The sequence below is a fragment of the Phoenix dactylifera genome, chromosome 1 (assembly GCF_051530095.1).
Source record: "Phoenix dactylifera cultivar Ajwa chromosome 1, Ajwa_hap1_PhDact_Kaust_v1.1, whole genome shotgun sequence".
Classification (NCBI taxonomy): Eukaryota; Viridiplantae; Streptophyta; class Magnoliopsida; order Arecales; family Arecaceae; genus Phoenix; species Phoenix dactylifera.
This window is the reverse complement of record NC_143190.1, coordinates 35,483,229-35,509,982: the sequence shown is the minus strand read 5'-3', so window position 1 is coordinate 35,509,982 and position 26,754 is coordinate 35,483,229. Positions and strand designations below refer to the sequence as shown.

The 26,754-nt window shown below is 39.4% G+C and overlaps 1 protein-coding gene across 50 annotated transcripts in view; it reads right to left on the bottom strand.

Annotated features, from left to right (window-relative positions):
- The window catches only part of LOC103697938 (nuclear transcription factor Y subunit C-9-like), a 42,465-nt gene that overhangs the window by 4,059 nt on the left and 11,652 nt on the right, over positions 1-26,754 (bottom strand). For 20 of the 50 annotated variants that reach the window (XR_016413080.1, XR_016413097.1, XR_016413100.1 and 17 more), the window contains 3 exons: positions 22,083-25,364; positions 20,009-20,850; positions 19,620-19,822 (listed from right to left, as the gene is read on the bottom strand). The exons of 8 other annotated variants lie outside the window; for them this stretch is intronic. Coding sequence is in view for 1 of the 42 variants with exons in the window: in XM_089930586.1 (XP_089786712.1) it covers positions 19,620-19,822 (203 nt within the window). In the remaining 41 variants the exon portion in view is untranslated. The remainder of the gene's footprint in view (positions 1-19,619; positions 19,823-20,008; positions 20,851-22,082; positions 25,365-26,754) is intronic. 22 more of the 50 variants (XR_016413101.1, XR_016413081.1, XR_016413084.1 and 19 more) reach the window with 14 other exon arrangements.

Genomic DNA, 26,754 nt, shown 5'->3' with positions numbered 1-26,754 from the left:
CCTTGCGGCGGCAAAAGGATTAGGACGGGAGGGGGCCCCAGCAGAGAGAACAGTCAGGATAGTCTTTTCCTTCAACTTTTCCTCCTATTTTTCTACAGTTTGCTGTGCCTTTTCTTTTTATTGGACCTAGTTCAATATCGGCATGCAATCTTCTGGACAAGCAGAAGTCTAACAAGGGGTATGATGCTCTAGTCTATATATCGAGATTTTTGAGGTAAAATTTTTAGAAATTATCTGAATTTGTCTATATATTCACAAAGTAAGTAATAATATTTCTTGGATTCTTTATTTAAATAATATTATTTTTAACATCAAAAAAATTGTAAATCACTTTATATGTGATTTATAAATTTTTTTAACTATATTTTGAATGAAAATAAATGTGTAACTCGGAAGTAATATTTTATAGAATACTTTTATGTTTATTGATCTTATGTGGAATATCATATTTTGAATTGTAATATAATATAATGGTTAAATATGTTCTGCTTAGTCTTTTTTACCTCTTCATTTATTCATTATTATTTATTTATATGTATTTATATTTTATTTATATATATATTTTTATTGTTGGTGGGGGGAGGGGGGATCTATGGCCAAGCCATTTCTTCTGTATTTACATTTTATGTTATTAGGGGGAAGGGGGATCCCTGTTAGTGCTCTGCATTTCATCTGAACAATGGTATTAAGTCATAACTGATCAATAAACTAAAGAGTGCAGGTCTATGACCAAGCCATTTCTTCTACTATAGTTATTTAATGCTTTTTTTTTGTATTATTCAGGTAAATACACTCCTCAATACAAATGGCTTGAAGCAGAGCTACCTAAAGTTAACAGAAGTGTGACACAATGTGTGAGACCCTGGAACTGAGCCCGATCCACTTGACCAGCTTAGCCCCAAACTTTCGGCCTCACATGCATCGCACGTGAGGGGGCGTAATGAAGGGGAGAAATTCATCCCGAAGAAGCCGGGAACGTCTGGTTATTTTTAAGGCTTCTTCCTCCTCCTTTGAAGCCATCCCAAGCAGAGCCGCCACACCCAACTGGTTGGGGGTTCTTCGTTGGGCTGTCGGCCGAGAGAGAGGGAGAGAGCCATTAAAAATCTGTTTTTTCTTTGGCACGAGTGGTCTTCCTCTACCTCCATTGCCGCCGGAGAGAGAGCCATCGGATCTTCGTCGGGGCTGAGGTAAGGGCTCCTAACTTTCCTCTCTTCCTTCCGTAATGTTTAGCCATGATTTATTGTGGTTTTTGAGCCGGCCAATCATCGAAAATTCGGTCCAAAAAATAGGAGCTCTGTTCGGCCCGAGAATACTTGCCGTCGGCCATGTTCGTCACCGCCAGCCGCCTGGGGTGGTCGGGTTTACCCCGCCTCCTGCCGTCGTCAAGGCCGGCCACCGCGGCCGCCCTTGGGCTCGACCGAGGAGGGAAGAAGAAGAAGAAGGGGGGGACACGGGCCCCCTATTTCGACAAAGGAGAAGAGAGGAGTCGGGAGAGGAAGGAAAAAGAAAAAGAAAAGAAGGAAAAAAAAAGAAAAAGAAAAAGAAAATAAAAGGAGGGGGTGGTTTACGAGTATGAACCTGAACTCGGGATGCTAGGCACTTCTGCAGGATCGGCCATGGGGGAACATTAAAATTTAAGTTTTATACATATTGTGATGAATTTTAAAAGAAGAATATGATTTTTGGATATTAGGTTTTGCAAGGGATTTGTGAGATTAATTGGATTTGTTGTGGATCGTGTTCAAGATAAGTAATGAACTACCTTTTCTAGACTCTTCATTTATATAATATTATTTTTGCATCGAATAAATTATTAATAAATTTATATGTGATTTATGAATTTTACGAGATGATGATTTGAATGGAAAATAGATATGTGAATTGGAATAATATTTTTCGGACTATTGCTATATTTACTATCCTTACATCGTATATGCATATTTAGATCAGATTATGATATATCTATTATGCTATAAAAAGAATTTTGATGTGCATAAGATTTGAAACTCTCAGCCTGACTATGTTCTGGACCCTGTTAATTGGGGGTTATGCATTGGCAATTCTGGCCCTACCACAGGGTATAAGTGTGGTATTCTGGCCCACTCCGCAGGATGTAAGTGCGGTATTCTGGCCCACTCCGCAGGATATAAGTTCGGTATTCTGGCCCACTCCGCAGGGTATAAGTGGTTCTGTTTCTAGCCCCTTCACAGGGTATAAGTGTGGTCGTAGTTAAAGGCTATTGAGTTGAATGTGATTTGTTTCGAATCAGATTTATGATTATGTATATAGATATTTAAAAGATAAGAATTTCAATGGATTTGTGTTTGAAAAGAAATTGATTGTCATTATGCTGATCGGTCATAATTTATATTTATATTTTATGTTATTATATGAATTGTCTAGTTAAGGTATTTATTACTTACTGGGCTGTCTAGCTCATTATACGATTTTCTACTGTTTTTACAAATTCGAAGAATTAGCTCGATCCAGGGTTTTACAAAATGGGAGAGAGACTAGAATGATTGTGGCGCAAGCTATCTTAGATTAGGGTTATTGAAGTTGAACTGTTATCTTGGACATTTATTATCATTGTTAGACATTATAAGATTTTGTTATTTTAAGAACTAAGTTTTGCATGTTGGTAAATTATTGTTCCGCTGCGTATTTAGAACTGTGAGACTTTATGACTTGAATTAGTCCATGGAATAAGATTGCATTTATTTAGTTGAATTATTTTAGATTTATATAATTGAGATATTTGGTTAAGATGCCTTGCATGCTCGTAGGGAGAGTTTCCTACGGGTGTGCGGCGGTTGGCGCGACCTCCGGCTCGCGATTTCGGGCCGGGGGCGTGACAACTTAAGTGGTATCAGAGCATAAGTGGATAAATTCAAAGACAAGAAAATCTGACATGACATGAGTGTAGGTGTGTAGACACTAGGAACATGGGGACGTTAGTTTATGATGATTATGACAAGCCATTCTATAGACTTATAATTAACTAGTAAGCTTATTATTGGCATGATGCTATCTGATAGATTGCATTTATTTAGTTGAATTATTTTAGATTTATATAATTGAGATATTTGGTTAAGATGCCTTGCATGCTCGTAGGGAGAGTTTCCTACGGGTGTGCGGCGGTTGGCGCGACCTCCGGCTCGCGATCTCGGGCCGGGGGCGTGACAACTTAAGTGGTATCAGAGCATAAGTGGATAAATTCAAAGACAAGAAAATCTGACATGACATGAGTGTAGGTGTGTAGACACTAGGAACATGGGGACGTTAGTTTATGATGATTATAACAAGCCATTCTATAGACTTATAATTAACTAGCAAGCTTATTATTGGTATGCTGCTATCTGATAGATATAGGTCAGGATGCCTCCACATCGGATGAGAAAGACTACTCTTAGAGCTACTGCTAAGGCACCAAACCCGCAAAATGGCAGCACACTCCAACAAGTTGGTAACACCTCTCGGCAGGAGAGTCGTCAATCCTGCTAGTGATACTCAGACAGGACAACAAGAACCGAGCTTAGGCCAGGTTATGCAGACTTTAGTTGGTATGATCCAGATGCAACAGTAGGTGCAACAGCAACAGGTTTAACAACAACAAATGTCAATTAACATAAATACCATATAATACAACAGAGTACATGACAACCAACAGAAAACAAGTATAAAACCCAAAAACGCCACCCTTTTTGGAAGCATTAAATCTTATTAATACTCCTCTTAGAGTATTCCAAGCCTTTGTACAAAGTCCTGACCCTCTATGGTAAAATGCAGCCATCAGTCAACAAGTTGCTTAATATATACTCCCTTTCTTTAATAAAATGTACACAGGACTTTGCTCAAAGAAATATGTACACACGACAGCATGAGCTGATGGCTACTTACAATGTAGGCAATTTGGGTTTCTTTTGCTCATAGGTATCGGCAATTAAGCGATGATTTTCTTGCGCTTTTTTTGTTTGTAGTGCCTTTTCTAAATATTGGCATTTCCTTAGGGCTGCCCTTAACTCCCTCAGCATTTCATCAATGCCAATGAGTTTTCTGCAACAAGCAACAAAATTACAACATTATGACATAATAGCCACAATGGGTAGAACCAGCCAGAAAAGAAGAATTATGACATTACAACAGAGAAGCTTTAAACCAAGATTTGCCGTACCATACTAAACCGGATGGTACGGGGCGTACTGTACCGTACCAGTTCGATATTGGTACATGGTACAGGAGAGATACTGACATTTGATATTGTCGAACTGTCCCTATACCATACCAACACAGTAATAGAGTGGCACCAATATGGGGATACTGACTTGAAATTAGTAAGATACACTGATTCCAGTTTTCAGTCAGATCAAGATGACAACAAAAGTGTGTCGGGTTACATCTTTACCCTGAAAGGTGGTGCTGTCTGTTGGAAAAGTTCCAAGCAACATACTGTGGCTGATTCAGTGTGCGAGACAGAGTATATTGCTGCATCCGATGCCGCCAAGAAAGCTGTATGGATGCGAAAGTTCATCACCGAGCTTGGAGTGACACCCTTCATTGATGGTCCAGTTCCACTATTCTGTGATAGCACTGGAGCCATTGCTCAAGCGAAGGAACCAAAATCACATCAACAGACCAAGCACATTCTGTAACGATATCATCTTCTTCGAGAGATAGTAGAACGAGGTGATATGGATCTTCAGAAGATCGATGGAAAGAAAAATCTAGCCGACCTATTTACTAAAGACCTCGGCACCAAAGAGTTCACGATTACATGTCAAAGATGGGTATACGATACTGTACTGATTGGCTTTAGTCCAAGTGGGAGTTGTTGGGAATTGTGTCCTGAAAGACAATCGTCAGCCTGTTGATGATTGAATTGTATATGAATTAATAAAATTAATAAAAGTTATTTGGCAATGTTTCATTACATATTTTGCATCTTCGTGAACTCAAGTAATGTAATGAAGTCCTTAGGACTCTATTAAACGATAAAGGAGGATTTATCTACGAGTCCTTAAACTAATTCGCGACCAAACGATATGTTATCACTAGGACAATAGCATTATCAAGAATAGATCGTTGTGTGCCATATACGTTGGTTGTCCTCTTAACCAAGGAGTGTAGAGACACTGATATGTCACACAGGGGAAGTATAGAAGTACACTTCACTGAACGTGACCAGTTCCGGAATGCTCTGCTGTCAAGAGATGTTCTGAGTGGATATGGATATAAGTATCCCTCAAACCTGAGATCACCACGGTGATTTGCAAGCAACTCACCGTACTTTGGTATCGTACTATCTAAATTTCTAATTCAGTGATGGAAGGCTACTGGGTGCAGTCAAGTACTTGCGAAGTCGGTGCATGAGTCAAGATGAAATTGACCCCTCCTGGTGACAGAAGATAATGCCCTTGTGTTCAATTTAGCAAAATCTTGGCTAGGATAATCCTTGTAAGGAGTCACAGGATTTGTAAAGTTGAAACACATTTTAGATGCACTGATTAAAGAGTTGATAGAACTCTTAAGTCATCCTAGGCATTTAGAGTCATAGGGATTAATTATACAGTAACTATAGTCCAAGAATTCCAAAATATTGCTTTGCAATTATTCGGCCTATCCGGACGTCGAGTACCATTGCTAAATGGTCACTTCGATTAGTACAGAAAGTCGTTCTTGTGCTACCGGCTTAGATTCAAACCTATGGGGTCACACACATAGAAGTTTCTAGGTTAATCAAATGGCTGGTCGACGATTAAGAATCATCCAGGGGTACATCGATCAATTCGATTGACAAATTACCTTAATCAAAAGTTGCAGTAAAATAATTATTGAATTATTGAAGGATTAATTAGCAATTAGATTGCTAATGAACTCAATTGATTGAATGATTGAGCTTAGGTTAAGACAAATTGAATAAAATTCAATTTGGGCTACATCAGGGTTTGACCTAATTGGATTGGGTTCGATCCGAGTTGACTAGGGTCAACCCAATTAATCGGACTTGACCAAATTGGATTGGGCTTGACCCGAGCCTATTAAAAGTCCTTATTTGATAAGGATTCTAAGTTTAAAAATTCAGAAATTGATAAGAAGAAGAATTCCTAAATTTTAGGACCCTAGCTTTCTTTCTTGGAGAAGAAAGATACCTCATTCTTATCCCTAAAATTAGTGGCGCCTATCCTCTTTATTTTTGGCCAATTTTTGGCGCGAGGAAAGAGGAGGCGTGGGGTTATTTTTTAGAAAAATATGGCGTCTCAAATCTTCCTAAAGAGAATGGAATAAAATCCCTAATTTGTAGGGACTGCATGGCGCATCAAGTAGGGTGGCGTGCGGCTGAACTTTGGGGCGCATGAACCCCCTGACTTTTAGGGATTCATGGTGCAAAATTAAAAAAGGATTTGTTCACCTCTTAGTTGCTGGTTCACCAGAATTTTTTGAAAATTTTATCAGCCAAATTTGTTGGCTAAAATAGGTGTGAGGCGTGGGGGGAATTTTGATTATAAAAAGACCCCCACACCTAGGTTTTAAAAAAAATGCTCTTTAGAAAGGGTTCTAAATTCTGGAAAAATTTTGAGAGCCAGCTGCCCTCTCTCCTCCTTCATCTCCATCCTTCATCCTCTCGAAGAAGAATCAAAAGTTAAGTGCTTAGAGGGAGAAAAGTTCAGCCACTGCAGTACCTCTGCGCAAGCTAGCACTCTCGCGGAGGAAGATCTTCCTAGTAGACTTGGGCATCGGGCCGTGCCGGGCCGGGCCGACCCAGGCCCACCGGGCCACGGGTCTAAACGGGCCGTGCCTGGCCCGGCCCGCTTCGTTAGCGGGCCGTGCCGGGCACGGCCCGCTCAGCAGAAAACCGAAGCCCGGCCCGGCCCCAGGCCCGTCGATTGGCGGGCCGGGCCCGGCACGGCACGAGACGGGCCGTGCCAGGCACGGCACGAGACGGGCCGTGCCAGGCACGGCCCGTCTGGAGAGGGAGGGAGAAAATAGCCGTTTCCAACGGCTATTTTGGGAATTTTCCAAAAATGCCCCTCCCAACAGTCCAAAAACGGCTAAATTGAGGGGTATTTTGGGAAAAAAAATTTGGACTCCTATAAATACCCCTTTTCTCCCTCATTCTCACCACACCAAACCAACTATTCTCTCCTTCTCTACTACTATTATTTCTCTTTTCTAAAGTGCTCTTCTAGCAATTTAATTTTTAGTTTGCATTTAGCAAGTGTTCAAGTGCTACACAAGAGGAGGTTTCTGTTGAGAAGAGAAGGTCACTCCTGTTGAGAGCACAAGAGGAAGCTCAGAATCTCGGCTCTGCCTCTGCCCTCCGACCCTCTACTCAATTCCTCCTTGTGGTTAGTTTTTATTTTTTGAATTCATCAATTTAGATATGTCATCTTTTGAGGAAAGTCATTTTGGCATTCCTCCTGTTTCTGAGGGAGAAGAAACTAATCCCCAACCCCATGTTCCTAGTTCCTCTAGAACTAGTGAACCGAGTGAAGATCAAACCTTTTCTCGTAAGAGGACTAGTGCTGTATGGAATGAATTTGATAGAGTTATGGTTGATGGAGTCTGAAAAGCAAAATGTAAAAAATGTGCCAAACTTTATAGTTGTAGTAGTAGTGGGGGAACAGGCCATTTAAAAAGACATCAAGAGAGTCATAGGATGCATGATTCTCATGCTCAAACTCAAAGTACCCTTAATATACAAGGGGGATTACTTGTAGGTAATTTTGCATATAATCAAGAAAATCAAAGAAAAGCACTTGTAAAATGGATAGTTAAGGATGAATTACCTTTTAGTTTATGTGAATCTTTTAATTTTGAAGAATATGTTCAATTAAACCTACAACCTGCTTACAAAAGAACTAGTAGGCGTACATTTAGAATAGTAGCTATGACTAACTTTTTAGCAATGAGACAAAGTTTAATTGAAACACTCTCTACTTTAAATGTAAAAATTTCATTAACTTCTGATATTTGGTCAGCATCTGTAGGTAATAATTGTTTTATTGTCATTACTGCTCATTATATTGATAATGATTGGCAATTAAATAAACGTATTCTTGCTTTTCGTGCTTTTGATTTTCCACATTCTGGGCAACAAATTTCAAATGTCATTTATCAAACTGCATGTTCATATAATATTAATGATAAAATTATGTCTATTACTTTTGATAATGCATCTAATAATAATTCTGCTGTTACATTATTAAAGGACTCATTGCATCCCATGTTAAATAAAAATTTATTGCATATTAGATGTGCATGTCATATCTTAAATCTTTCTGTTCAAGCTGGCATGGGCATGATTCAAGATGTGATTTCAAAAATTAGATATGCAGTTTCTTTTATTCATGCTTCAAGATCAAGACTTCAAGAATTTAAGGAACTATGTATAAATCATGGTAAACGTTTTAAAAAATTTAAACTTGATGTAATTACTCGTTGGAACTCAACATATAGCATGATACATGATGCATACCCATATAAAAACTTATTAAGTATAATGATCGTGGATTAGGCTTTACATTGACTGAAACTGATTGGAATAAAGAAAAAATTTTGGAAGATTTTTTGCTTAGTTTTTATAATGCTACCAATGTTCTTTCTGGTATTTATTATCCAACTTCATGTTCATTTTTACAACAAGCATATATAATTAGTCAAAAATTTGCAGAACATAGATATGATGATGTTTTAATGCCTAATATTGAACAAATGGAATCTAAATGGAATGAGTATTGGGACAAGATATGTCCTATGCATAACTTAGCTGCTGTATTTGATCCAAGAGTTAAATTGAATGGCGTGCTAATTTTACTTGATGCATACTGTGAAAATATGATTCAAGATCCTGAACCTGCTAAAATTGAGGTAAAACAACTTCTTTATGATATTTATGCTATATATGATGAAAAAATTCGTGGATCTAGATTCTCCGTACAAAGCTCTATTTCTTCTTCTAGTAGTTCTCGTTCATCATCTATTTTTTTATTCATTGCACAGAGAAAACACACACATGCTTCAAGTTTATCTTCATCTTCTTCATCTTTAAGTAGTGAACTAGAATTTTATTTACGAAATGATCTTCAGTCTGCATATGATGAAAATCAAATAGAGAGTCTAGATGTATTATCTTGGTGGAAGAGTGTTAAAAATCAATATCCTGTTATGTCTGCAATTGCACGCGATATTTTAGCTGTGCCGATGTCCACGGTAGCATCGGAATCTGCTTTTAGTGCAGGTCGGCGTGTTCTTGACGAAAAGTGAAGTAGGATAACAGGCGAAACGGTTGAGATGCTTCTCTGCTTCAAAGATTGGTTGGATGCTGAGGCAAGACTTCAAGATAAAGGTGGACATAATACAACATCCTCTGATGGTGATGATACAAACACTACTGAAGAGTGAATACTGATTCACTGAATCACTGATGATTAGTAAGATTTCTTAATTTTTTATAATTGTACATTTTTATTTTTTTAATTGTTAAAGTGAGTCATCTCTATTTTTTCTCCTTTCTTATTGTATTCTGGAGGTCAGACCAAGGTCCAAACCTCCCTTCATGTACCATTTTGATTTAAATTAATAAACTGGTAGGGGTCTATGCCAAACCCCCCACCATTAAGGTGGCTTTATATTAATAAATCCTTAGTTTTCAATATTTATTAATTTATTAAAAAAAATTTATGAAGCATTTATTTTAATGGAGACGGGCCGTGCCTGGCTCGCGGGACGTGCCCGGCCCAGGCCCTTATGGGCCGTGCCGGGCTGGCCCGCGAGCCAAGAAGCGGGCCGTGCCAGCCCGGGCCCTAATGGGCCGTGCCGGGCTCGGCCCGCGGGCCAGAAAACCGTGACCCAGCACGGCCCCCTTGAATGGGCCGTGCCAGGCACGGCCCGGTACTATAGCAAGCGGGCCGTGCCAGGCACGGCCCGCTTCGTGCCGGGCCGTGCCGGGCCATGGGCGGCCCGGCCCAGTGCCCAAGTCTACTTCCTAGAGCTTCGCGTGGACTATTCGTAGAGGCCGGACGCGTGTGCGGCTATATAAGGTGATCAAGCATGATCAAAGTCCTCAAAGCAAAAAGGTATTAGATCTGATCTCATTAGAAATTAGGATTAGAAATCAACTAGGTTGCTGAAATTCTGCATGACTATATGTTAGACATAGAATCATGCATACTTGTTTAAGATAAATGTTTAAAGTCCTGGATCTATTTTTGTTGTAAAGATATAATCTCTAGCATACATAGGAATTAAATAGTTTAATTCATGCTTCCGCTGTAAAATTTTTAAAAAATATATGCATGCGACCACTAGGGCTTCCAACAGTGGTATCAGAGCTATAGGTTCAAAGTAGTTTAAACATTTATGCCTAAAACAAGTTTTCTAATCCTAGTAGTCAAGTAATCCGATTGGAATGATTACCTAACCGCCCGGTCATAGGAGAAAGAAGGGTTCATAATCCTCTTTTCCCATTCAATGAGATCTCTTATGGCATGTAGGGGTGCCACTGTGATCCAATCCTTGAAGATGAACCACGAAAAGAAGATTAAAAGTGGTTTTAATCTTTGTAATTAAATCTGAAATCATAGATATGTTTAGATTAGATCTAAAAGAGATTTATGATTGATTTAATTACTGTTTTTACATAATAAATCAGATCTGAAAATCAGATACATATGATGCATGTTGTTTAGATTAAATTCATGTTAGTTTGTATATATGATGTATGAACATAAATCAAATAAGATTTAAACATGAATTAAATCTGAAATAAGCATGTTTAATTGACAAACTCAGATATGAAAAAAAGTTTTAAGAACTAAAAGTTTGTAATTAACATGTGATTCAAGACCTATGCAATGATCTGAAATTTTTCATAAACCTACACTTAATTGAGAATTAAGTGATTTAGAATTGTGAATTGAAATCTAATTGACATTGCATAAATCTTGGGGGTATTTGGGTTAGCTCAAATCAAGTTTTAGTGAATTGGGTTAGACCTAGGGTTAAAATCAAAGATGGACTAATTGAAGTAATTGATCAAATCTAACTAAGTAGTAATTAGATTAGGTCAAGGATACTCAATCAAATACAATAGTTGTACTTGATCAAGTCCAAGTCTTTGATTAGACCAAATGGAACTTGAATGAGGCTCAATGGTTGAGCCCGAATTATTAGGATGGTCAAAATCAAAATTGATTAAACAGTCGGTGTTTAAGGTAAGTTTGGCAGTTTTGATCGGTGGTTTTTAATTGGAAGCTACTCGCACTGATTCGTCTTTGTCGAGTTAATAGCATATCCCTCCCACCGATCTCACTTACTTGGCCGACTTGGTCAATCATTTTTAATTAGATCACTTAATGATTTGAGTTGACCCATGCCTGTAAGAAAAATCAGTGTGACTGATTTAGGTGCCTAAGAACTGGATTGAATCTAGTTTCTTTTTAATCTGACTTGGAGAAGTCAGTGGGAGGATCAAGATTAACCGGTTCTTCTCTTCTCTTCTCTCTATTAAATCAAATCCTCTAAAATTATTAGGTCCTTAAAATGAAATAGTTATAGAGATAACTAGTTCAAAGCCTCCCATTAAGTTGAATGATAATGGATCCAAACGTTCGATAATCATTGGAGGCGCCACACGCCTGGTGCTTATCAGCCATTGGAATTATCATCCATAATATGATGATTCAATTGTGCTCTCTGATAGGTAATCAGGTTAGCCGAGCCACACTCGGACCTGGCTATTTGTTAGTGAGTTACATTGAATTCTGTCATGTTAATGGTTGGACCTAACCAGGACTTTCAGTGGAGGCGCAACACACCTGCTGAAGAGGTGCCTGGGGCAAAATTAACACTATAAATTGTTTAGATGAAACAATTGGTTAAGAACCTACCCATTGATGCACATGGGTTAGCCGAGCCACACTCAGACCCATATACGATCATGTGGATTCTAGTGCCCACTAAAGGATTAGGGTAATTCTTCAAATTGAATGTAGGTTAACAATTTGTATAAAATAGTGGAGGAACCTCTAGACTAAAGTCCAAGTCTTTAGGCTTAATTCATTCATATACTAATAAGGCTCATGATTTTTCTTTATGCAGAAATGGCCACAAATTTATCGCTCCGATCCCTATTAGATAGCGACAAGCTGACAGGACCCAACTTTAATAACTGGCATAGAAAGCTAAAAATTGTTTTAGAGCACGAACGGATTCTGTACATTCTGACAGATCCGGCACCAGAGCAGCCTGCTCCGAATGCACGCGGAGCGGTCCGAGACACTTACTTGAAGTGGCTCAATGACCAAACCACGGTTCGTTGCATTATGCTGGCTGCTATGAACGACGAGTTCAGTCACAGGTTCGAGAACGCTCAGCCAGAAAACATGCTTCAAATGTTGAACGAGTCTTTTGGCGTTCCCGATGATGTTGAAAGGCACAAGACTAGTTGTGCCATTTTCAGCGCCCGAATGAAGGATAGGGCCTCAGTTACTGATCATGTACTATATATGATCGAGTTGATTGAGCGCTTGAACATGCTCGGGTTTTCCCTGCACGATCAGTTGGGAAAGGATGCGATTTTGAATTCCCTACCTACATCTTACCGCCCTTTTAATTACCACGGATTGCTGGGCTTACTGCAGACCTTTGAGAGGGACCATTAGCTCCAAAAGGAGTCGATGCATGTGGTGGGAGGATCATCGGGAGGGCGTCGTCCCTTTAAGAATGGGAGGAAGAAAAATAAAAACAAAAATAAGGTGCAGCGTGCTAAGCAATCTCAGCAGAGTCAGCCCAAGAAGAAAACTGACCAAAGTCAGGCAGAATGCTTCTACTGCAAAAAGCAGGGGCACTGGAAGAGGAACTGTCCTCAGTACATTGCCTCTCTTGATCCGAACAGACCGAGCAAGAGAAAAGTGCAATCAGTTGCAGATCAAGGTACTTATATGATAACACCTTGTAATTTCTCTGTTGGTGATAATTCGACCTAGGTATTGGATACTAGAAGTCCGTTTAACATTTGCAATTCATTCAGGGACCTCAGGTCAGTGAGAGATTTGGAGACAGCAAAAGATTCCTGAACATTGGAGATGGAAGATCAGTTCCAGTTCTAGCTTTAGGAACTCTCAAATTAGTTTTCAATTCTCATGTAATTGTCTTGAGTGATTGTCACTTTTGTCCGACTTTTTTAATGAATGTTATTTCTGTAGGCCTTTTGGCCAAGAATAGTTTTGAAATTTCAATAAAGAAGAGTTCTTGTGATATCATTATGAATGGTGTTACTATAATGAATGGACAATTGAGTAATGGCATTTACATACTATCGCAATCTGTTAATGTAATGTACACGTCAAGTAAGCGCCCTAGAATAGATAGTATCTCTGATGTCTACCTTTGGCATTGTAGGCTAGGTCACATTAATAAGAAAAGGATAAACAGGTTAGCTCAAAAGGGTATCCTCAATGTTAATGATTGTAAATCATTGACCACCTGCGCATCTTATCTTTTTGGAAAGATGACCAAGTCACCTTTTACTAAAAAAGATGAACGAGCCAATGATATATTGAGCCTTGTACATTCTGATGTATGTGGGCCAATGAGCACAAAAGCCAGAGAAGAATATTCTTATTTCATTACGTTTACAGACGACCTATCTAGGTATGGGTATGTCTATCTTATGAGACATAAGTCTAAATCGTTTGAAATATTCAAACTATTTCATAATGAAGTAGAGAAACAAACTGGAAAGAGTATTAAAACTCTTCGGTCAGACCGAGGAGGTGAATACCTCACCAGTGAGTTTATGACATATCTAGGAGAGAATGGAATCCTCTCTCAGTGGACTCCTCCTGGTACACCTCAATATAATGGAGTGTCAGAAAGGAGAAATCGAACCTTGTTAGACATGGTTCGATCCATGATGGGGTACGCTAGTTTGCCAATATCCTTCTGGGGATATGCGCTCGAAACAGCTTCCTATATTCTTAATAAAGTTCCGAGTAAGTCTGTAACTAAAACACCATATGAGATGTGGACAGGGCGTAAACCGGTGTTCACTCACCTTAGGGTTTGGGAGGTGTCCGGCCTATGTCAAACGTTTGAAAGCAGACAAACTTGAAGCTAGGTCTGATAGATGTTTCTTTATCGGCTATCCAAAAGAAACTAAGGGTTAGTATTTCTACCTTGCTGAAGAACAAAAGTTGTTCGTCAGCAATAGAGCTATCTTCTTGGAGAAGAAATTTCTTAGAGAAGAAACTAATGGCTCTAATGTTGAACTTGAAGAAATTCAACATGTAGAAGAACCGACACCACCCACTGAACCATTAGAACCAGATTTGATTAGATCAAGCCCATAACCCATTATAGAAGCATCCTTAAGGCGATCTAGTAGAGTACCATGTCAGCCGGACAGATACTACAGTTTCTTGGTCCGGAATGGGGATCCTGTTGAGCTTGATGAAAATGATGAGGATCCGATCATCTATATGGATGCAATGCAGAGGTACGACTCTGAAAAATGGCTGGAAGCCATAAATTCCGAAATGGAATCCATGGAGGTCAATAATGTATGGACATTGGTTGACCCACCCGAAGGAATAAAATCCATAGGGTGCAAATGGATTTTCAAAAGAAAAAGGAGCGCAGACGGAAAGGTGGAGACCTACAAAGCCCGTCTGGTTGCCAAGGAATATCGTCAATGTTATGGTATTCACTATGACGAAACATTTTCTCTCATGACAATGCTCAAATCTATTCAGATTATGGTTGCGATAGCAGCACATTTTGGTTACGAAATCTGGCAGATAGATGTGAAAACCGCCTTCTTAAATGGAGATTTGGAAGAACTGTATATGATACAACCTGAAAGTTTTACATCCGCAGATGAATCAAAAGTGTGCAAGCTTCAGAGATCCATATAAGAATGGGGATCAACACCACTGAAAGCGACTCCAGTAGGTATCCGGGGCGGCTGCCCAGTCGAATTTCCTGCAATAAAAGTCAGGGTTAAAGCAAGCTTCTCGGAGTTGGAACATACGTTTTGATAAAGTGATCAGAACGTATGGCTTAATTAAGAATGAAGAAGAACCTTGCATATATAAATGGGCTAACGGTTCAGTGATTGTATTTCTTGTTTTGTATGTGGATGCCATTCTCTTAATCGGGAATGACATCCCTGCATTACAAGGAATAATGGTTTGGCTATCATCACAATTCTTCATGAAGGATTTGGGAGAAGCATCCTACATCCTAGAGATGAAGATCTATAGAGATAAATCTAAAAAGTTGCTTGGATTGTCCCAATCCACGTACATAGATACCGCGCTGAAAAGGTTCAGCATGATGAATTCCAAGAAAGGCTATCTTCCAATGGGTCATGGAATTCAGCTCTCTAAAAAAGATTGCCCGACAACTTCTTAAGAAAGAGAGACTATGAATAGAATTCCATATGCTTCAGCAGTGGTATCTATTATGTACGCAATGACATGTACCAGACCAGATGTGGGATACTCACTAAGAATAATGAGTAGATACCAGTCTGATCCAGGTAGCAACCACTGGAAGGTTATAAAAACCATTCTTAAGTATTTAAGAAATACTAAGGACCAGTGGCTTGTCTATGGGGATACTGACTTGAAATTAGTAGGATATACTGATTCCAGTTTTCAGTCAGATCAGGATGACAGCAAAAGTGTGTCGAGTTACATCTTTACCCTGAAAGGTGGTACTGTCTGTTAGAAAAGTTCCAAGCAGCATACTATGGTTGATTCAGTGTGCGAGGCAGAGTACATTGCTGCATCCGATGCCGCCAAGAAAGCTGTATGGATGCGAAAGTTTATCACCGAGCTTGGAGTGGCACCCTCCATGGATGGTCTAGTTCCACTATTCTGTGATAGCACTGGAGCCATTGCTCAAACGAAGGAACCAAAATCACATCAGCGGACCAAGCACATTCTGCGACGATATCATCTTGTTCGAGAGATAGTAGAACGAGGTGATATAGATCTTCAGAAGAGCGACGGAAAGAAAAATCTGGCCGACCCATTTAATAAAGACCTCGGCACCAAAAAGTTCAACGATTACAAGTCAAAGATGGATATACGATACTGTACCGATTGGCTTTAGTTCAAGTGGGAGTTGTTGGAAATTGTGTTCTGAAAGACAATCGTCAGCCTGTTGATGATTGAATTGTATATGAATTAATAAAATTAATAAAAGTTATTTGGCAATATTTCATTACATATTTTGCATCTTCGTGAACTCAAGTAATGTAATGAAGTCCTTAGGACTCTATTAAACGATAAAGGAGGATTTATCTACAAGTCCTTAAACTAATTCGCGATTAAACGATATGCTATCACTAGGACAATAGCATTATTAAGAATAGATCATTGTGTACCATATACGTTGGTTGTCCTCTTAACCAAGGAGTGTAGAGACACGATATGTCACACAGGTGAAGTATAGGAGTATACTTTACTGAACGTGACCAATTCCGAAATGCTCTGCTGTTAAGAGATGTTCTGGGTGGATATGGGTATAAGTATTCCTCAAACCTGAGATTACCACGGTGACTTGCAAGCAACTCACTGTACTTTAGTACCGAACTATCTGAATTTCTAATTCAGTGACGGAAGGCTACTGGGTGCAGTCAAGTACTTGCGAAGTCGGTACATGAGTCAAGATGAAATTGATCCCTCCTGGTGACAGAAGATAATGCCCTCGTGTTCAATTTAGCAAAACCTTGGCCAGGGTAATCCTTGTGAGGAGTCACAGGATTTGTAAAGTTGAAACACATTTTGGATGCACTGATTAAAGAGTTGACAGAACTCTGAAGTCATCCTAGGCATTTAGAGTCATAGGGATTAATTATACGGTAACCATAGTCCAAGAATTCCAAAATATTACTTTGCAATTATTCGGCCTATTCGGACGTCGAGTACCATTGCTAAATGATCACTTCGATTAGTACAGAAAGTTGTTCTTGTGCTACCGGCTTAGGTTCGAACCTATGGGGTCACACATATAGAAGTTTCTAGGTTGATCAAATGGCTGATTGACGATTAAGAATCGTCCAGGGGTACATTGGTCAATTCGATTGACAAATTACCCTAAGCAAAAGTTGCAGTAAAATAATTATTGAATTATTGAAGGATTAATTAGCAATTAGATTTCTAATGAACTCAATTGATTGAATGATTGAGCTTAGGTTAAGCCAAATTGAATAAAATTTAATTTGGGCTACATTAGGGTTTGACCTAATTGGATTGGGTTCGATCCGAGTTGATTAGGTTCGACCCAATTAATCGGACTTGACCAAATTGGATTGGGCTTGACCCGAGCCTATTAAAAGTCCTTATTTGATAAGGATTCTAAGTTCAAAAATTCAGAAATTGATAAGAAGAATCCCTAAATTTTAGGACCCTATCTTTCTTTCTTGGAGAAGAAAGACACCTCATCCTTATCCCTAAAATTAGTGGCGCCTATCCTCTTTATTTTTGGCCAATTTTTGGCGTGAGGAAAGAGGAGGCGTGGGGCTATTTTCCAGAAAAATATGGCGCCTCAAATCTTCCTAAAGAGATTGGAATAAAATTCCTAATTTGTAAGGACTGCATGGCGCATCAAGCAGGGTGGCGTGCGGCTGAACTTTGGAGCACATGAACCCTCGATTTTTAGGGATTCATGGCGCAAAATTAAAAGAGAATTTGTTCACCTCTTAGCTGCCAGTTCACCAGAATTTTTTGGAAATTTTATCAGCCAAATTCGTTGGCTAAAATGGGTGTGAGGCGTGGGGGGTCTTTTGGTTATAAAAAGACCCCCACGCCTAGGATATAAAAAATATGGTCTTCAGAAAGGGTTCTAAATTCTGAAAAAAATTTGAGAGCCAGCCGCCCTCTCTCCTCCTCTTTCATCTCCATCCTTCATCCTCTCGAAGAAGAATCAAAAGTTGAGTGCTTCGAGGGAGAAAAGTTCAGCCACTGCAGCACCTTTGCGCGAGCTGGCACTCCCGCGGAGGAAGATCTTCCTAGAGCTTCGCATGGACTATCCATAGAGGTCGGACACGTGTGCCGCTACATAAGGTGATCAAGGCATCATCAAAGTCCTCAAAGCAAAAAGGTATTAGATCTGATCTCATTAGAAATTAGAATTAGAAATCAACTAGGTTGCTGAAATTCTGCATGACTACATGTTAGACATAGAATCATGCATACTTGTTTAGGATAAATGTTTAAAGTCCTGGATCTATTTTTGTTGTAGAGATATGATCTCTAGCATGCATAGGAATTAAATAGTTTAATTATGCTTCCGCTGTAAAATTTTTAAAAAATATATGCATGCGACCACTAGGGTTCCCAACAAAAAAATGCATACTCTCGTAAGATAATGAACATAATCTTGAGAACACAGACATGCATATACTCTTGTTAAATGCATAGAAACACACACAACTTGCAATTGTGCAGTGCCCGATGCCTCGTGTAATAACTAGGCATCACTCTTGAGCCCCTATTATTTTCAAGTCTATGTGCCGCAAAAAGAGCATTTCTCATAGATCTGTTATAGGTTCCGCACTCTTGGTCTTGTTTATTTTGAATTTGTTTTGTGCCCTGTGAACAGCTGTCCTCAGGTGTGCTACATCCTTAGTCCAGGTTGCTTTTAGTTCTCAACCGCTGCAAGTTGATGATGCAAGGAACACATTAAAATCAAATTCTTAGTGAAACACCTCATATAGAAACTTCCCAACACCTCATTCTAGGTTCAGATCCAAGATGAGATTTCGATCAAGCCATGATAACAGGTTCGCAGGTAGGATTAGTTCATATCAGATCAGCATCATCAATCTGGTGTTAGCCGCTGAGAAAAATTGTTGATCTTGGACCTTTTGACCCAATGTTGTTACAATCGGTCGCTTGGGCATCTGCATAATAGTCTTTAAAGTTGTGGCCTGTGGGAGCCTGCCTTCAAGGAATTCTACTATACATGCGTTGCTGGCAACAAGGATTGAGATTTGGTGCAAGCCAACTATTCTATCTAAAGTTCTAAACAATATGTGAAGGCACTATAAATATAGGATAATTAAGCCAATGGAATAATGATAGATTATCTTCCTGTGGATGTAATATCATTAAAACTCTCTATATTTCTTCAATTTCTACTATAAATTGAAAATTTACACAACCGAGCTTCCAAAAGTCGAACAATCCTCATTAAGCTACTCTTCTAGGGTAACAGAGGTGTCTGGTGGTGTATCTCCCTATTAAACATCGATAACAATAAGAAACATCCAAAAAGGTTGAATATTCTATTATAAACTATAGTTCCACTTCTTATGCCGAGCTGAAGTTTTCTCTTATTATATAAAAAAAAAGAATCCGGAGAAGTGACTAAAAGTTCGTTAGGAAAGTATGACAAAAGAAATTGTGTTTAATGGTGATATTTATGGATCCAATTGATCATTAATGACAGAATCATACTTCTGAAATGTAACAAGCATTTTAGTCTTATTATTTTGGATGTCAATGTAACTATGCCTAGCATAAAAGAAAGGGAAATAAAGGAAGAAAAGAGAGTAATTATATTTAAAGAAAATGCAGAATAAAGATTATACTGGGACAGCATCTTACAAAACACTAGCACCCACAACTGCAAGAGGTCTTGGATAATCCTCTATCCCCTTGTCGTTTGACTCTTCCTTACTAGCTCCTGAGGAAAGTATGTGCACATCTTTACTTTCAGTAGATAATTCCTGCCTCATTTCTAAGTTAGGTGCCTCTCTACATCCAATCTTGGGGACTTCTTGTACCAATGATGGCAGCTTATCTCGAGCCTATTATAAAAGTGATGGATGTATTATTTTAGACTGAAAATATTTTTATAAGCCCCATGGTCAAGTCTTACTTATCTTGTTGAGCAAAATACAACAAAGGATCATTAACCAAGGAGAAGGTGAAAAACATAGATACAGCTTTGTATAAGAGCATGAATTTTATTGGAGCATGGAACTAGAATGCACCTCTGGAAGGTCAATCTTGTTTAACACTACTATATATGGTCGTCGAATATAATTTGGGTTGTACATTCATAATTCCTGCAAGAAGGTCCACCTGTTGTCAAAGCTACTCCAAGCAAAAGCAGTGTTTTTTGATTATCATAAGCATGCAGTAGAGAAACATTAGCCACTGTAAAAGGATGAAGATACAGAGTCCAAATGCTCATGGCTTAGTTCATCCTTGATGCAAGCATCATCATAGGATAGGTGGATTTTAAAATGGTAGTATTATCATCTGAAAGAGTAGAGCTTATAAACATCTAGATAAACCTTATATGTGTAGCATAAAGCATTTGGAAGTCCAAGATAATACAAAATCAGTTATTAATCTTGAGAAAACCGACAAGGTTCAGACAAATGCAAAACATATTAAAATATATATACTATGAGAACCATAGCCTTAGGCCATAAGCACTACCTCACAGAAGGACTTGAATTGGCCCTTGGCAAGTGTGCTTGAGTCACCCATCCACAAATACAAATTATAATAATGATAAAATCACTAATAGTTGCTTCAAAGACTCCATCTTCACCACTCTCGGCTCAAGCCTTGCTAGATCTTTAAGAAAGATGAGAGAGAGAAGAGGGGAGGGGGTGGGGAGTAGGGGAGAGAAAGAGAGAGAAGTAACAGTCAAAGTGAAAAAATTATTCATCAACTTATTTAAAATAGTAAAAATTTTTGATAAGATAGGGGGTCACAACAATCCGTACTTCCTCTAACACAAGGTCTGTTGTGCCGAAACCGGAGCCCAGACCGGTTGCTTAGCAGCACGGGTCGGCACACCCCCATACTTTCTGTGTCGGGCCTAGGGGTGGCAATCGGGTCGGGTCGGGCATAAATGGGTCGGGTCAGATGCAGGTCAGGTCAAAAAATCATAAACCTGAACCCGACCTGTTTATTAAACAGGTCAGAAAATTACAATCTGAACCTGACCTGTTAATTAAACGGGTAACCCGACCCGACCCGTTTAACCCGTTTAATAAAAAAAAAATTTCTCTCAACTCCCCAGTCCCCAGAGTCCCCACCGAACCCGTTCTCCTTCTCCAATCTCCACCCGTTTAATCCGCCGGCTCTACAGTCTCTTCCTCCCATCCTTCCGGCTTCCGCAAACCTGCAAATCCGCCGGCCCTACTCTCTCGGTTGGAAGAAGCCGACAATCGCCGGCCTGACTCTATCGGTTGGAAGAAGGCGACGATCTCTGGCTCGACGACGACGACTCTTGCGGAGGTGGAGAAAACGTACCTCGAGGAGTTGCAGCTCGACGACGACGAGATCTGGCTCGACGACGACCTCTGGCTCGACGACGACGATCTCTAACTCGGGGTATTGAGGGCCGATTCGCCGAAGAAGGAGAACAGAGAGAGGGGAGGGCCCGAAACCCTAACCCTAGCCCCCACCGCCCTCGTGCTCTGGGATTCTCCCCCCTTCGGGACGTCTCCGACATCCTCCCCACCGCTCGATTTCAGGTCAGCGGCGTCTAGGGGCGTCGCGGAGGTCGTCGGGACCGAGGATGGTGAGGGGAGCTTCCAAGCCTTCCACGGGTCCTTGATCGCTGACTAAGGAGGAGGAGGAGAGTCCTATGGAGCCGATATGGAGGGGCGCTTCCCACTTCCAAGCCTTGCAGGGGTCTTTGGGACCTTGATCGCTAAGGAGGAGGAGGAGGCCAGGAGGGTGCCATGGAGCTTCGGATAGAGGAAGGGGGAAATGGGGAAAGAGGATGGGGAGTTGCGATTCCATCAGCCTGACTCAACCGCCTGACTCAACCGAAGACGGAATTCCACAGGACTTAGATGGCTTGATCAACAGTGACCAACGGAAAAAAAAACACACACTATTTGCATCAAATTATAAACAGGTTAAACAGGTTAAACGGGTCAAACAACTAAAACCTGTATCCGACCCAATTAATAAACAGGTTAAACGGGTCAACCTGTTTACGACCCGAACCTGTTTAGGCCAAACCCAAACCTGTTTATGGCGGGTCGAATACGGGTCGGGTTGGCGGGTCGGGTCATATTTTGCCACCCCTAGTCGGGCCCATCCCGATACAATAGAGGAGGTGGGGAAGAGGGAGAATAGGAGAGAGAAAGAGAGAGAGAAGGGGGAGAGAGGGAGGGAGAGAGGAGGGTGGCGGAGGCCGGCGGTAGCCGGCGAGCCGCACGAAGGAGGCAAAGGAGGGGACCCGGAGGCGGAGCCCCTCCTCCGCGGCTCGCCGGCCTCCACAACCCTCTCTTCCTTCCTCTCCGTCTCGCTCCCTTCCTCCTCCCTCTCTCTCTCTCTCTTCCTCTCTTTCCTTCTCCCCCTCCGTCGGATAATTTTCGTTCGGTTGCTAGAACCGTCCCGGTCCGCCACCGGTACAGCTCGGTACTCTCCAAACCGCTCGGTTCGGAATGGTTCTGCCAACCTTGCTCTAACATGTAATTTGCATTCCCAATGCTATATTTTAGATTGCTTAAAAAGATCTTTAAGCAATTCTTTACCTAAAAACAACTGCATCTTAAATTTAAGTGGAAGCTTCGTCAGATCCTGTCTAAAAAATTCTGGCCATATTTTCTAAGGTCCTCATTCTAGATTGCTTATATGCATGTCCTAAGCCTCTCTTATTACTGGAGTATCTTACATCACACTTGATCATATTACACAATCTGCTGCCTATCTACTCATATGCTATATCATAATATCTGAGCCATCATTACTAAATTTATTTCTAGATTTATCCTTGTTTCTCCAAGCCATCAAATTGACACCTCAACACAACAACATATAGTTTATAAAACTTCAGGGCATGATAGCCCTGATCATAATATAGCATAAAAGTAAGGTACGATTTTATAACAAGCAAAATGTGTTAATACGTTTTAGACACAACTGAAAATTGATTCAGTTTTTGTATTAAACTAGACATCATATAATTATATGTTTACTAGAAGATACCATATCCAAGTTAAGGTTGGCAAACATGATACTCCTACTCCACCATTGAAGGATGCCAGATAAGTTTCAAGGTACTTAGGATCCATAATTCCATAGCACTTACATGAACAGTACAAAGCAGGGACTATACAACTATGATCTTAAAAAATATAATCAACTGAAGTAGTTTTGTGTAATTGTTTATTGCTTACCATCTCCACTTGTAGGATACTGCTAAATAAACATAGCTTTATCTTTTTTTTGTTGGTACCTTTTGCATTTCTTTTTCTTTGAGGATTTAAACATCAGCTATTCATTAACAAAAGGTACAAGAGAAGTCTCCTTCAAGATGATAGGGGAATAAAAGGGCATCCTAATGTATAGGGCTCCTACCACTGTGGGCTTTGGGGAGGGTCATATGTATGTAGTCTTATCTCCGCATGCGGAGACACTTTGTATTTCGAACCCGTGACACCTAGGTCATAGTGGAGCAACCTTACCATTGCGCCTGGGGTGTATGCAGCCTTACCTCCACATACAAAGAGGTTGTTTCTATGTTTCAAAAAAAGATGTGGCTTAGAGCACGAGGCTCCCACCACTGCGGGGTCTAGGGTCCAAGATGATAGGGATATCATGAGCCCAAATTAAAAAAATGGATGGGTTTATAAACATAGTGTTTGACAAGCCAATAGATGCACCCTGTTTTTGAGTTGCACTTCTTCTAAATCTCTTTTAAAGACTATCTATCCTCTGTAGAAAGATATGCACAAAGATTATCTAAAATATTACTATCAAAAATGAAAATTTATCATTCATGTTAATTCAAAGCATCTAACACATGCATGTGCTTAACTTCATACACTGGAGTTGGCAAAAGACAATATTGGCAATGTCAATATGGAGAATCTCAAATATGCTTCTACCAAAATCAGATATTCAGATTTATCTGGAGGACAAATATTTCCATGTGGATCATCATTGTAGTATTCCAAAACTTTTTTCTAAGTTGTCCGATATAACTAATTATAAAATTTCAAGTTAAGCACATAGTCATAGTCCACAGCTCTTTTAGAATAAATAATCTATCACATGCAATCTAGTTGAAAAATTGATGAGAGAAGTTTGAAGCCTATTAGGCTCCCAAAAAATTTTCGTAGCAATGGAAGTTTTGAAATCCTTTGCAGACTATAGCTACTAGTTTCATGCTTATGCTGTGGTCTTTTGCGTGTTCTGGATACTCATTTGTTGGTTGATTTCGTTTTTGGATCCTTTGCTAAGTTCAGTTTTCTTGTTTGCATTGCATGGCTACTCGGCATAAGTTATTTGTTGCTTTAGTAGCAACAGAAAGTACTTTTGGTGACTTATATTATTATTTTATTGAATATCACAAAGATTGTCAATTATGTTTTGCAGCCATGTGTTGATGCAAGAGTTGGAAACATGTCTTTGAAATAGATTAGCATTATAAATATACTAATGTATGTGAAAAATCAAGCTACTCCCAAGAACCCTGAGATTTCGATTTTGAGAGTAGATATGTGGTAGCAGTTAATATGATCGACTTTTCTCCATGAATTGGTGATGACTGAGACAAATTTATCATGGGTTGGTGCACAGACCCAAAATATAATATCATAATTGCAGCAAAATTTGTTCAGAAATTGATTGGACTCTGGCAATACAAGGTACAGTCAGCTAAGGAAGACGAGACTGCTTCAGTGTCATGCACTTTCAATCAAATGTTATATAATAGGACTTACCAATTCATCATCATAAAAGCATCCATACATAAAATAAAAACTGGTGAAGTATTAATAGAGCAAATTAAAGTGGCTTCAGCAATGGTGATGGATGAGTAAAGGTAGACTTACCTGATTCAAGAATCCAGGAGGGTTTAGATAATCTCAGTAGGTCTAGAACTCTAGATACATTACAAATGGAAAACATAACCAAAGTGATAGAATTAGTAATTACTTAGGAAAATATGAGCATTGTTACTGCAGCAAAGGGACAGATATATGATTATACCCATGTTCTCAATTTAATTGGTGTTTCCATCGCTAGTGCCAAATCACTAAAATATCCATGATAGTCAATGTTGGCCCCTTAGATGTTTTTACATGAATATCTGGGTTCACGTTAAATCATTAACACATAATTGATCATATTAATCTCCAAAAGAGCACTATACAAAATTAAATCGTGCTAAAAATATCTCTAGCAAGAATAGTATGCTCAAACCAATCAAAAGGCTTTGGGATCTCATGATCAGCCTAGGAAGGGATGCAAAGAACCAGCATCAGGATCACTCTAGTAAAAGAGCTTGTATAATAGAAACAGTTCCAGTAGAAACCCTGATCATAGTTGCAGTATTTCATCTGTGTTGACAAGCTTCCACCTACAAAGCTTGGAGCGACACCGAAACATACATGAGCATGATAAAAGTAATAGAAGAAACTGAATACACTAAGGAAGCAAGAATGATGCTCAATCTCAATACTGCAAGAATTGGGAGCTAAGAACACAGTAAGGCACGTATACACCTTGCAGCAAAATGACTGACAGGGTCTAGAAAATGCAACCAAGCATTGAGCACTTAGCAGGCCAATAATTTCCAAGTGAAATAGCAAAACATACAAAAAGTGAATATAGTATCAAATCTCTTAATATAAATAGGCCCTGCTGATGTTCAAACACTCTCGGGGAAGACACTGTAGTTCTGGTCAGCCAAGTGTGAAAGTGCAATATAAACCAAGAGAACAAGGCTTTGAATGTTAAACACCGAAACGAATTTACAGATACCAAGATGCCGTCAGCAATCTCGAACAGTCACCAAATGCCAGAACAGAGTGTAAGAGCCAGTTAACCCATAAACAGAAAATAAATGGAAGAAACAGTTCAGAAAAAGGTCCTCAAAGAGTGGCCAAAAAAAATCCTTGAAAAAAGGTCCTACAAGAAATAAACGAAAACCTCAGACAGATCTTGAATCAAATCCTAATCAAATTACATGAGTTCTCTAATTCTGATTTAAGTTTCTAATTAGGTAACAATCTAGCTAGCTTAAGAGTCCATTTCACTCAGACTAACCAAATTATTTATTTGATATCAGGGATATTTGGAGTTTGATCTCTGATGACACTTTTTTAGTTAGGGATAGTAGCCAAAGGAAAACAGATCAGATTGGTAAATCAAGAGCTTAGAAGCAGGATAGCTATGGTGGGGACACATTAATTGAGTGCTTGTGTATGGAGACAAAAGTTATTATGATTTCCAAAAAAGGAAAAAAAAAGGAAAAACCTGCATAAAGTTAGAAAGGCTCAAGAATAGAAACAAATTGGTAAAAAAAAAGAGTAATTCATTTGGAAAAATTTAGTACTGAAAAAGTATATGAAGATATTTCAAAACCTTCTTTTGCATAGAAAAAGTGAATTAAATTATCTGACATTTTGAGGTTCTATTGTAAGGAAAACACAGAAAAAGCTTGTTTGCAACCACTGACTAGGTTAGCAGAAAGAGCTTTAAAAAGCTCTCAAAGTCTACCTACTACAATGATGCCAATGTAATTTGAGACTAGCAATGCTCATGCAAAATAGTCCTCCAACAACAAACAAAGGAAAATGATGAAATTATCCAGCTGAAAAGTCCTTTGGATTTGTCAATCCAGGGCAAGTGTGGTGTTCCCCAAACTTCTCATTGGAGGCTTTTGAAGAGGTCTACTACCATGCATTCTTGCATACAAGAGGGGGGAAAAAGCATAAACAGCATCTACTTGCGATGGTGATAATACAGTAAATGA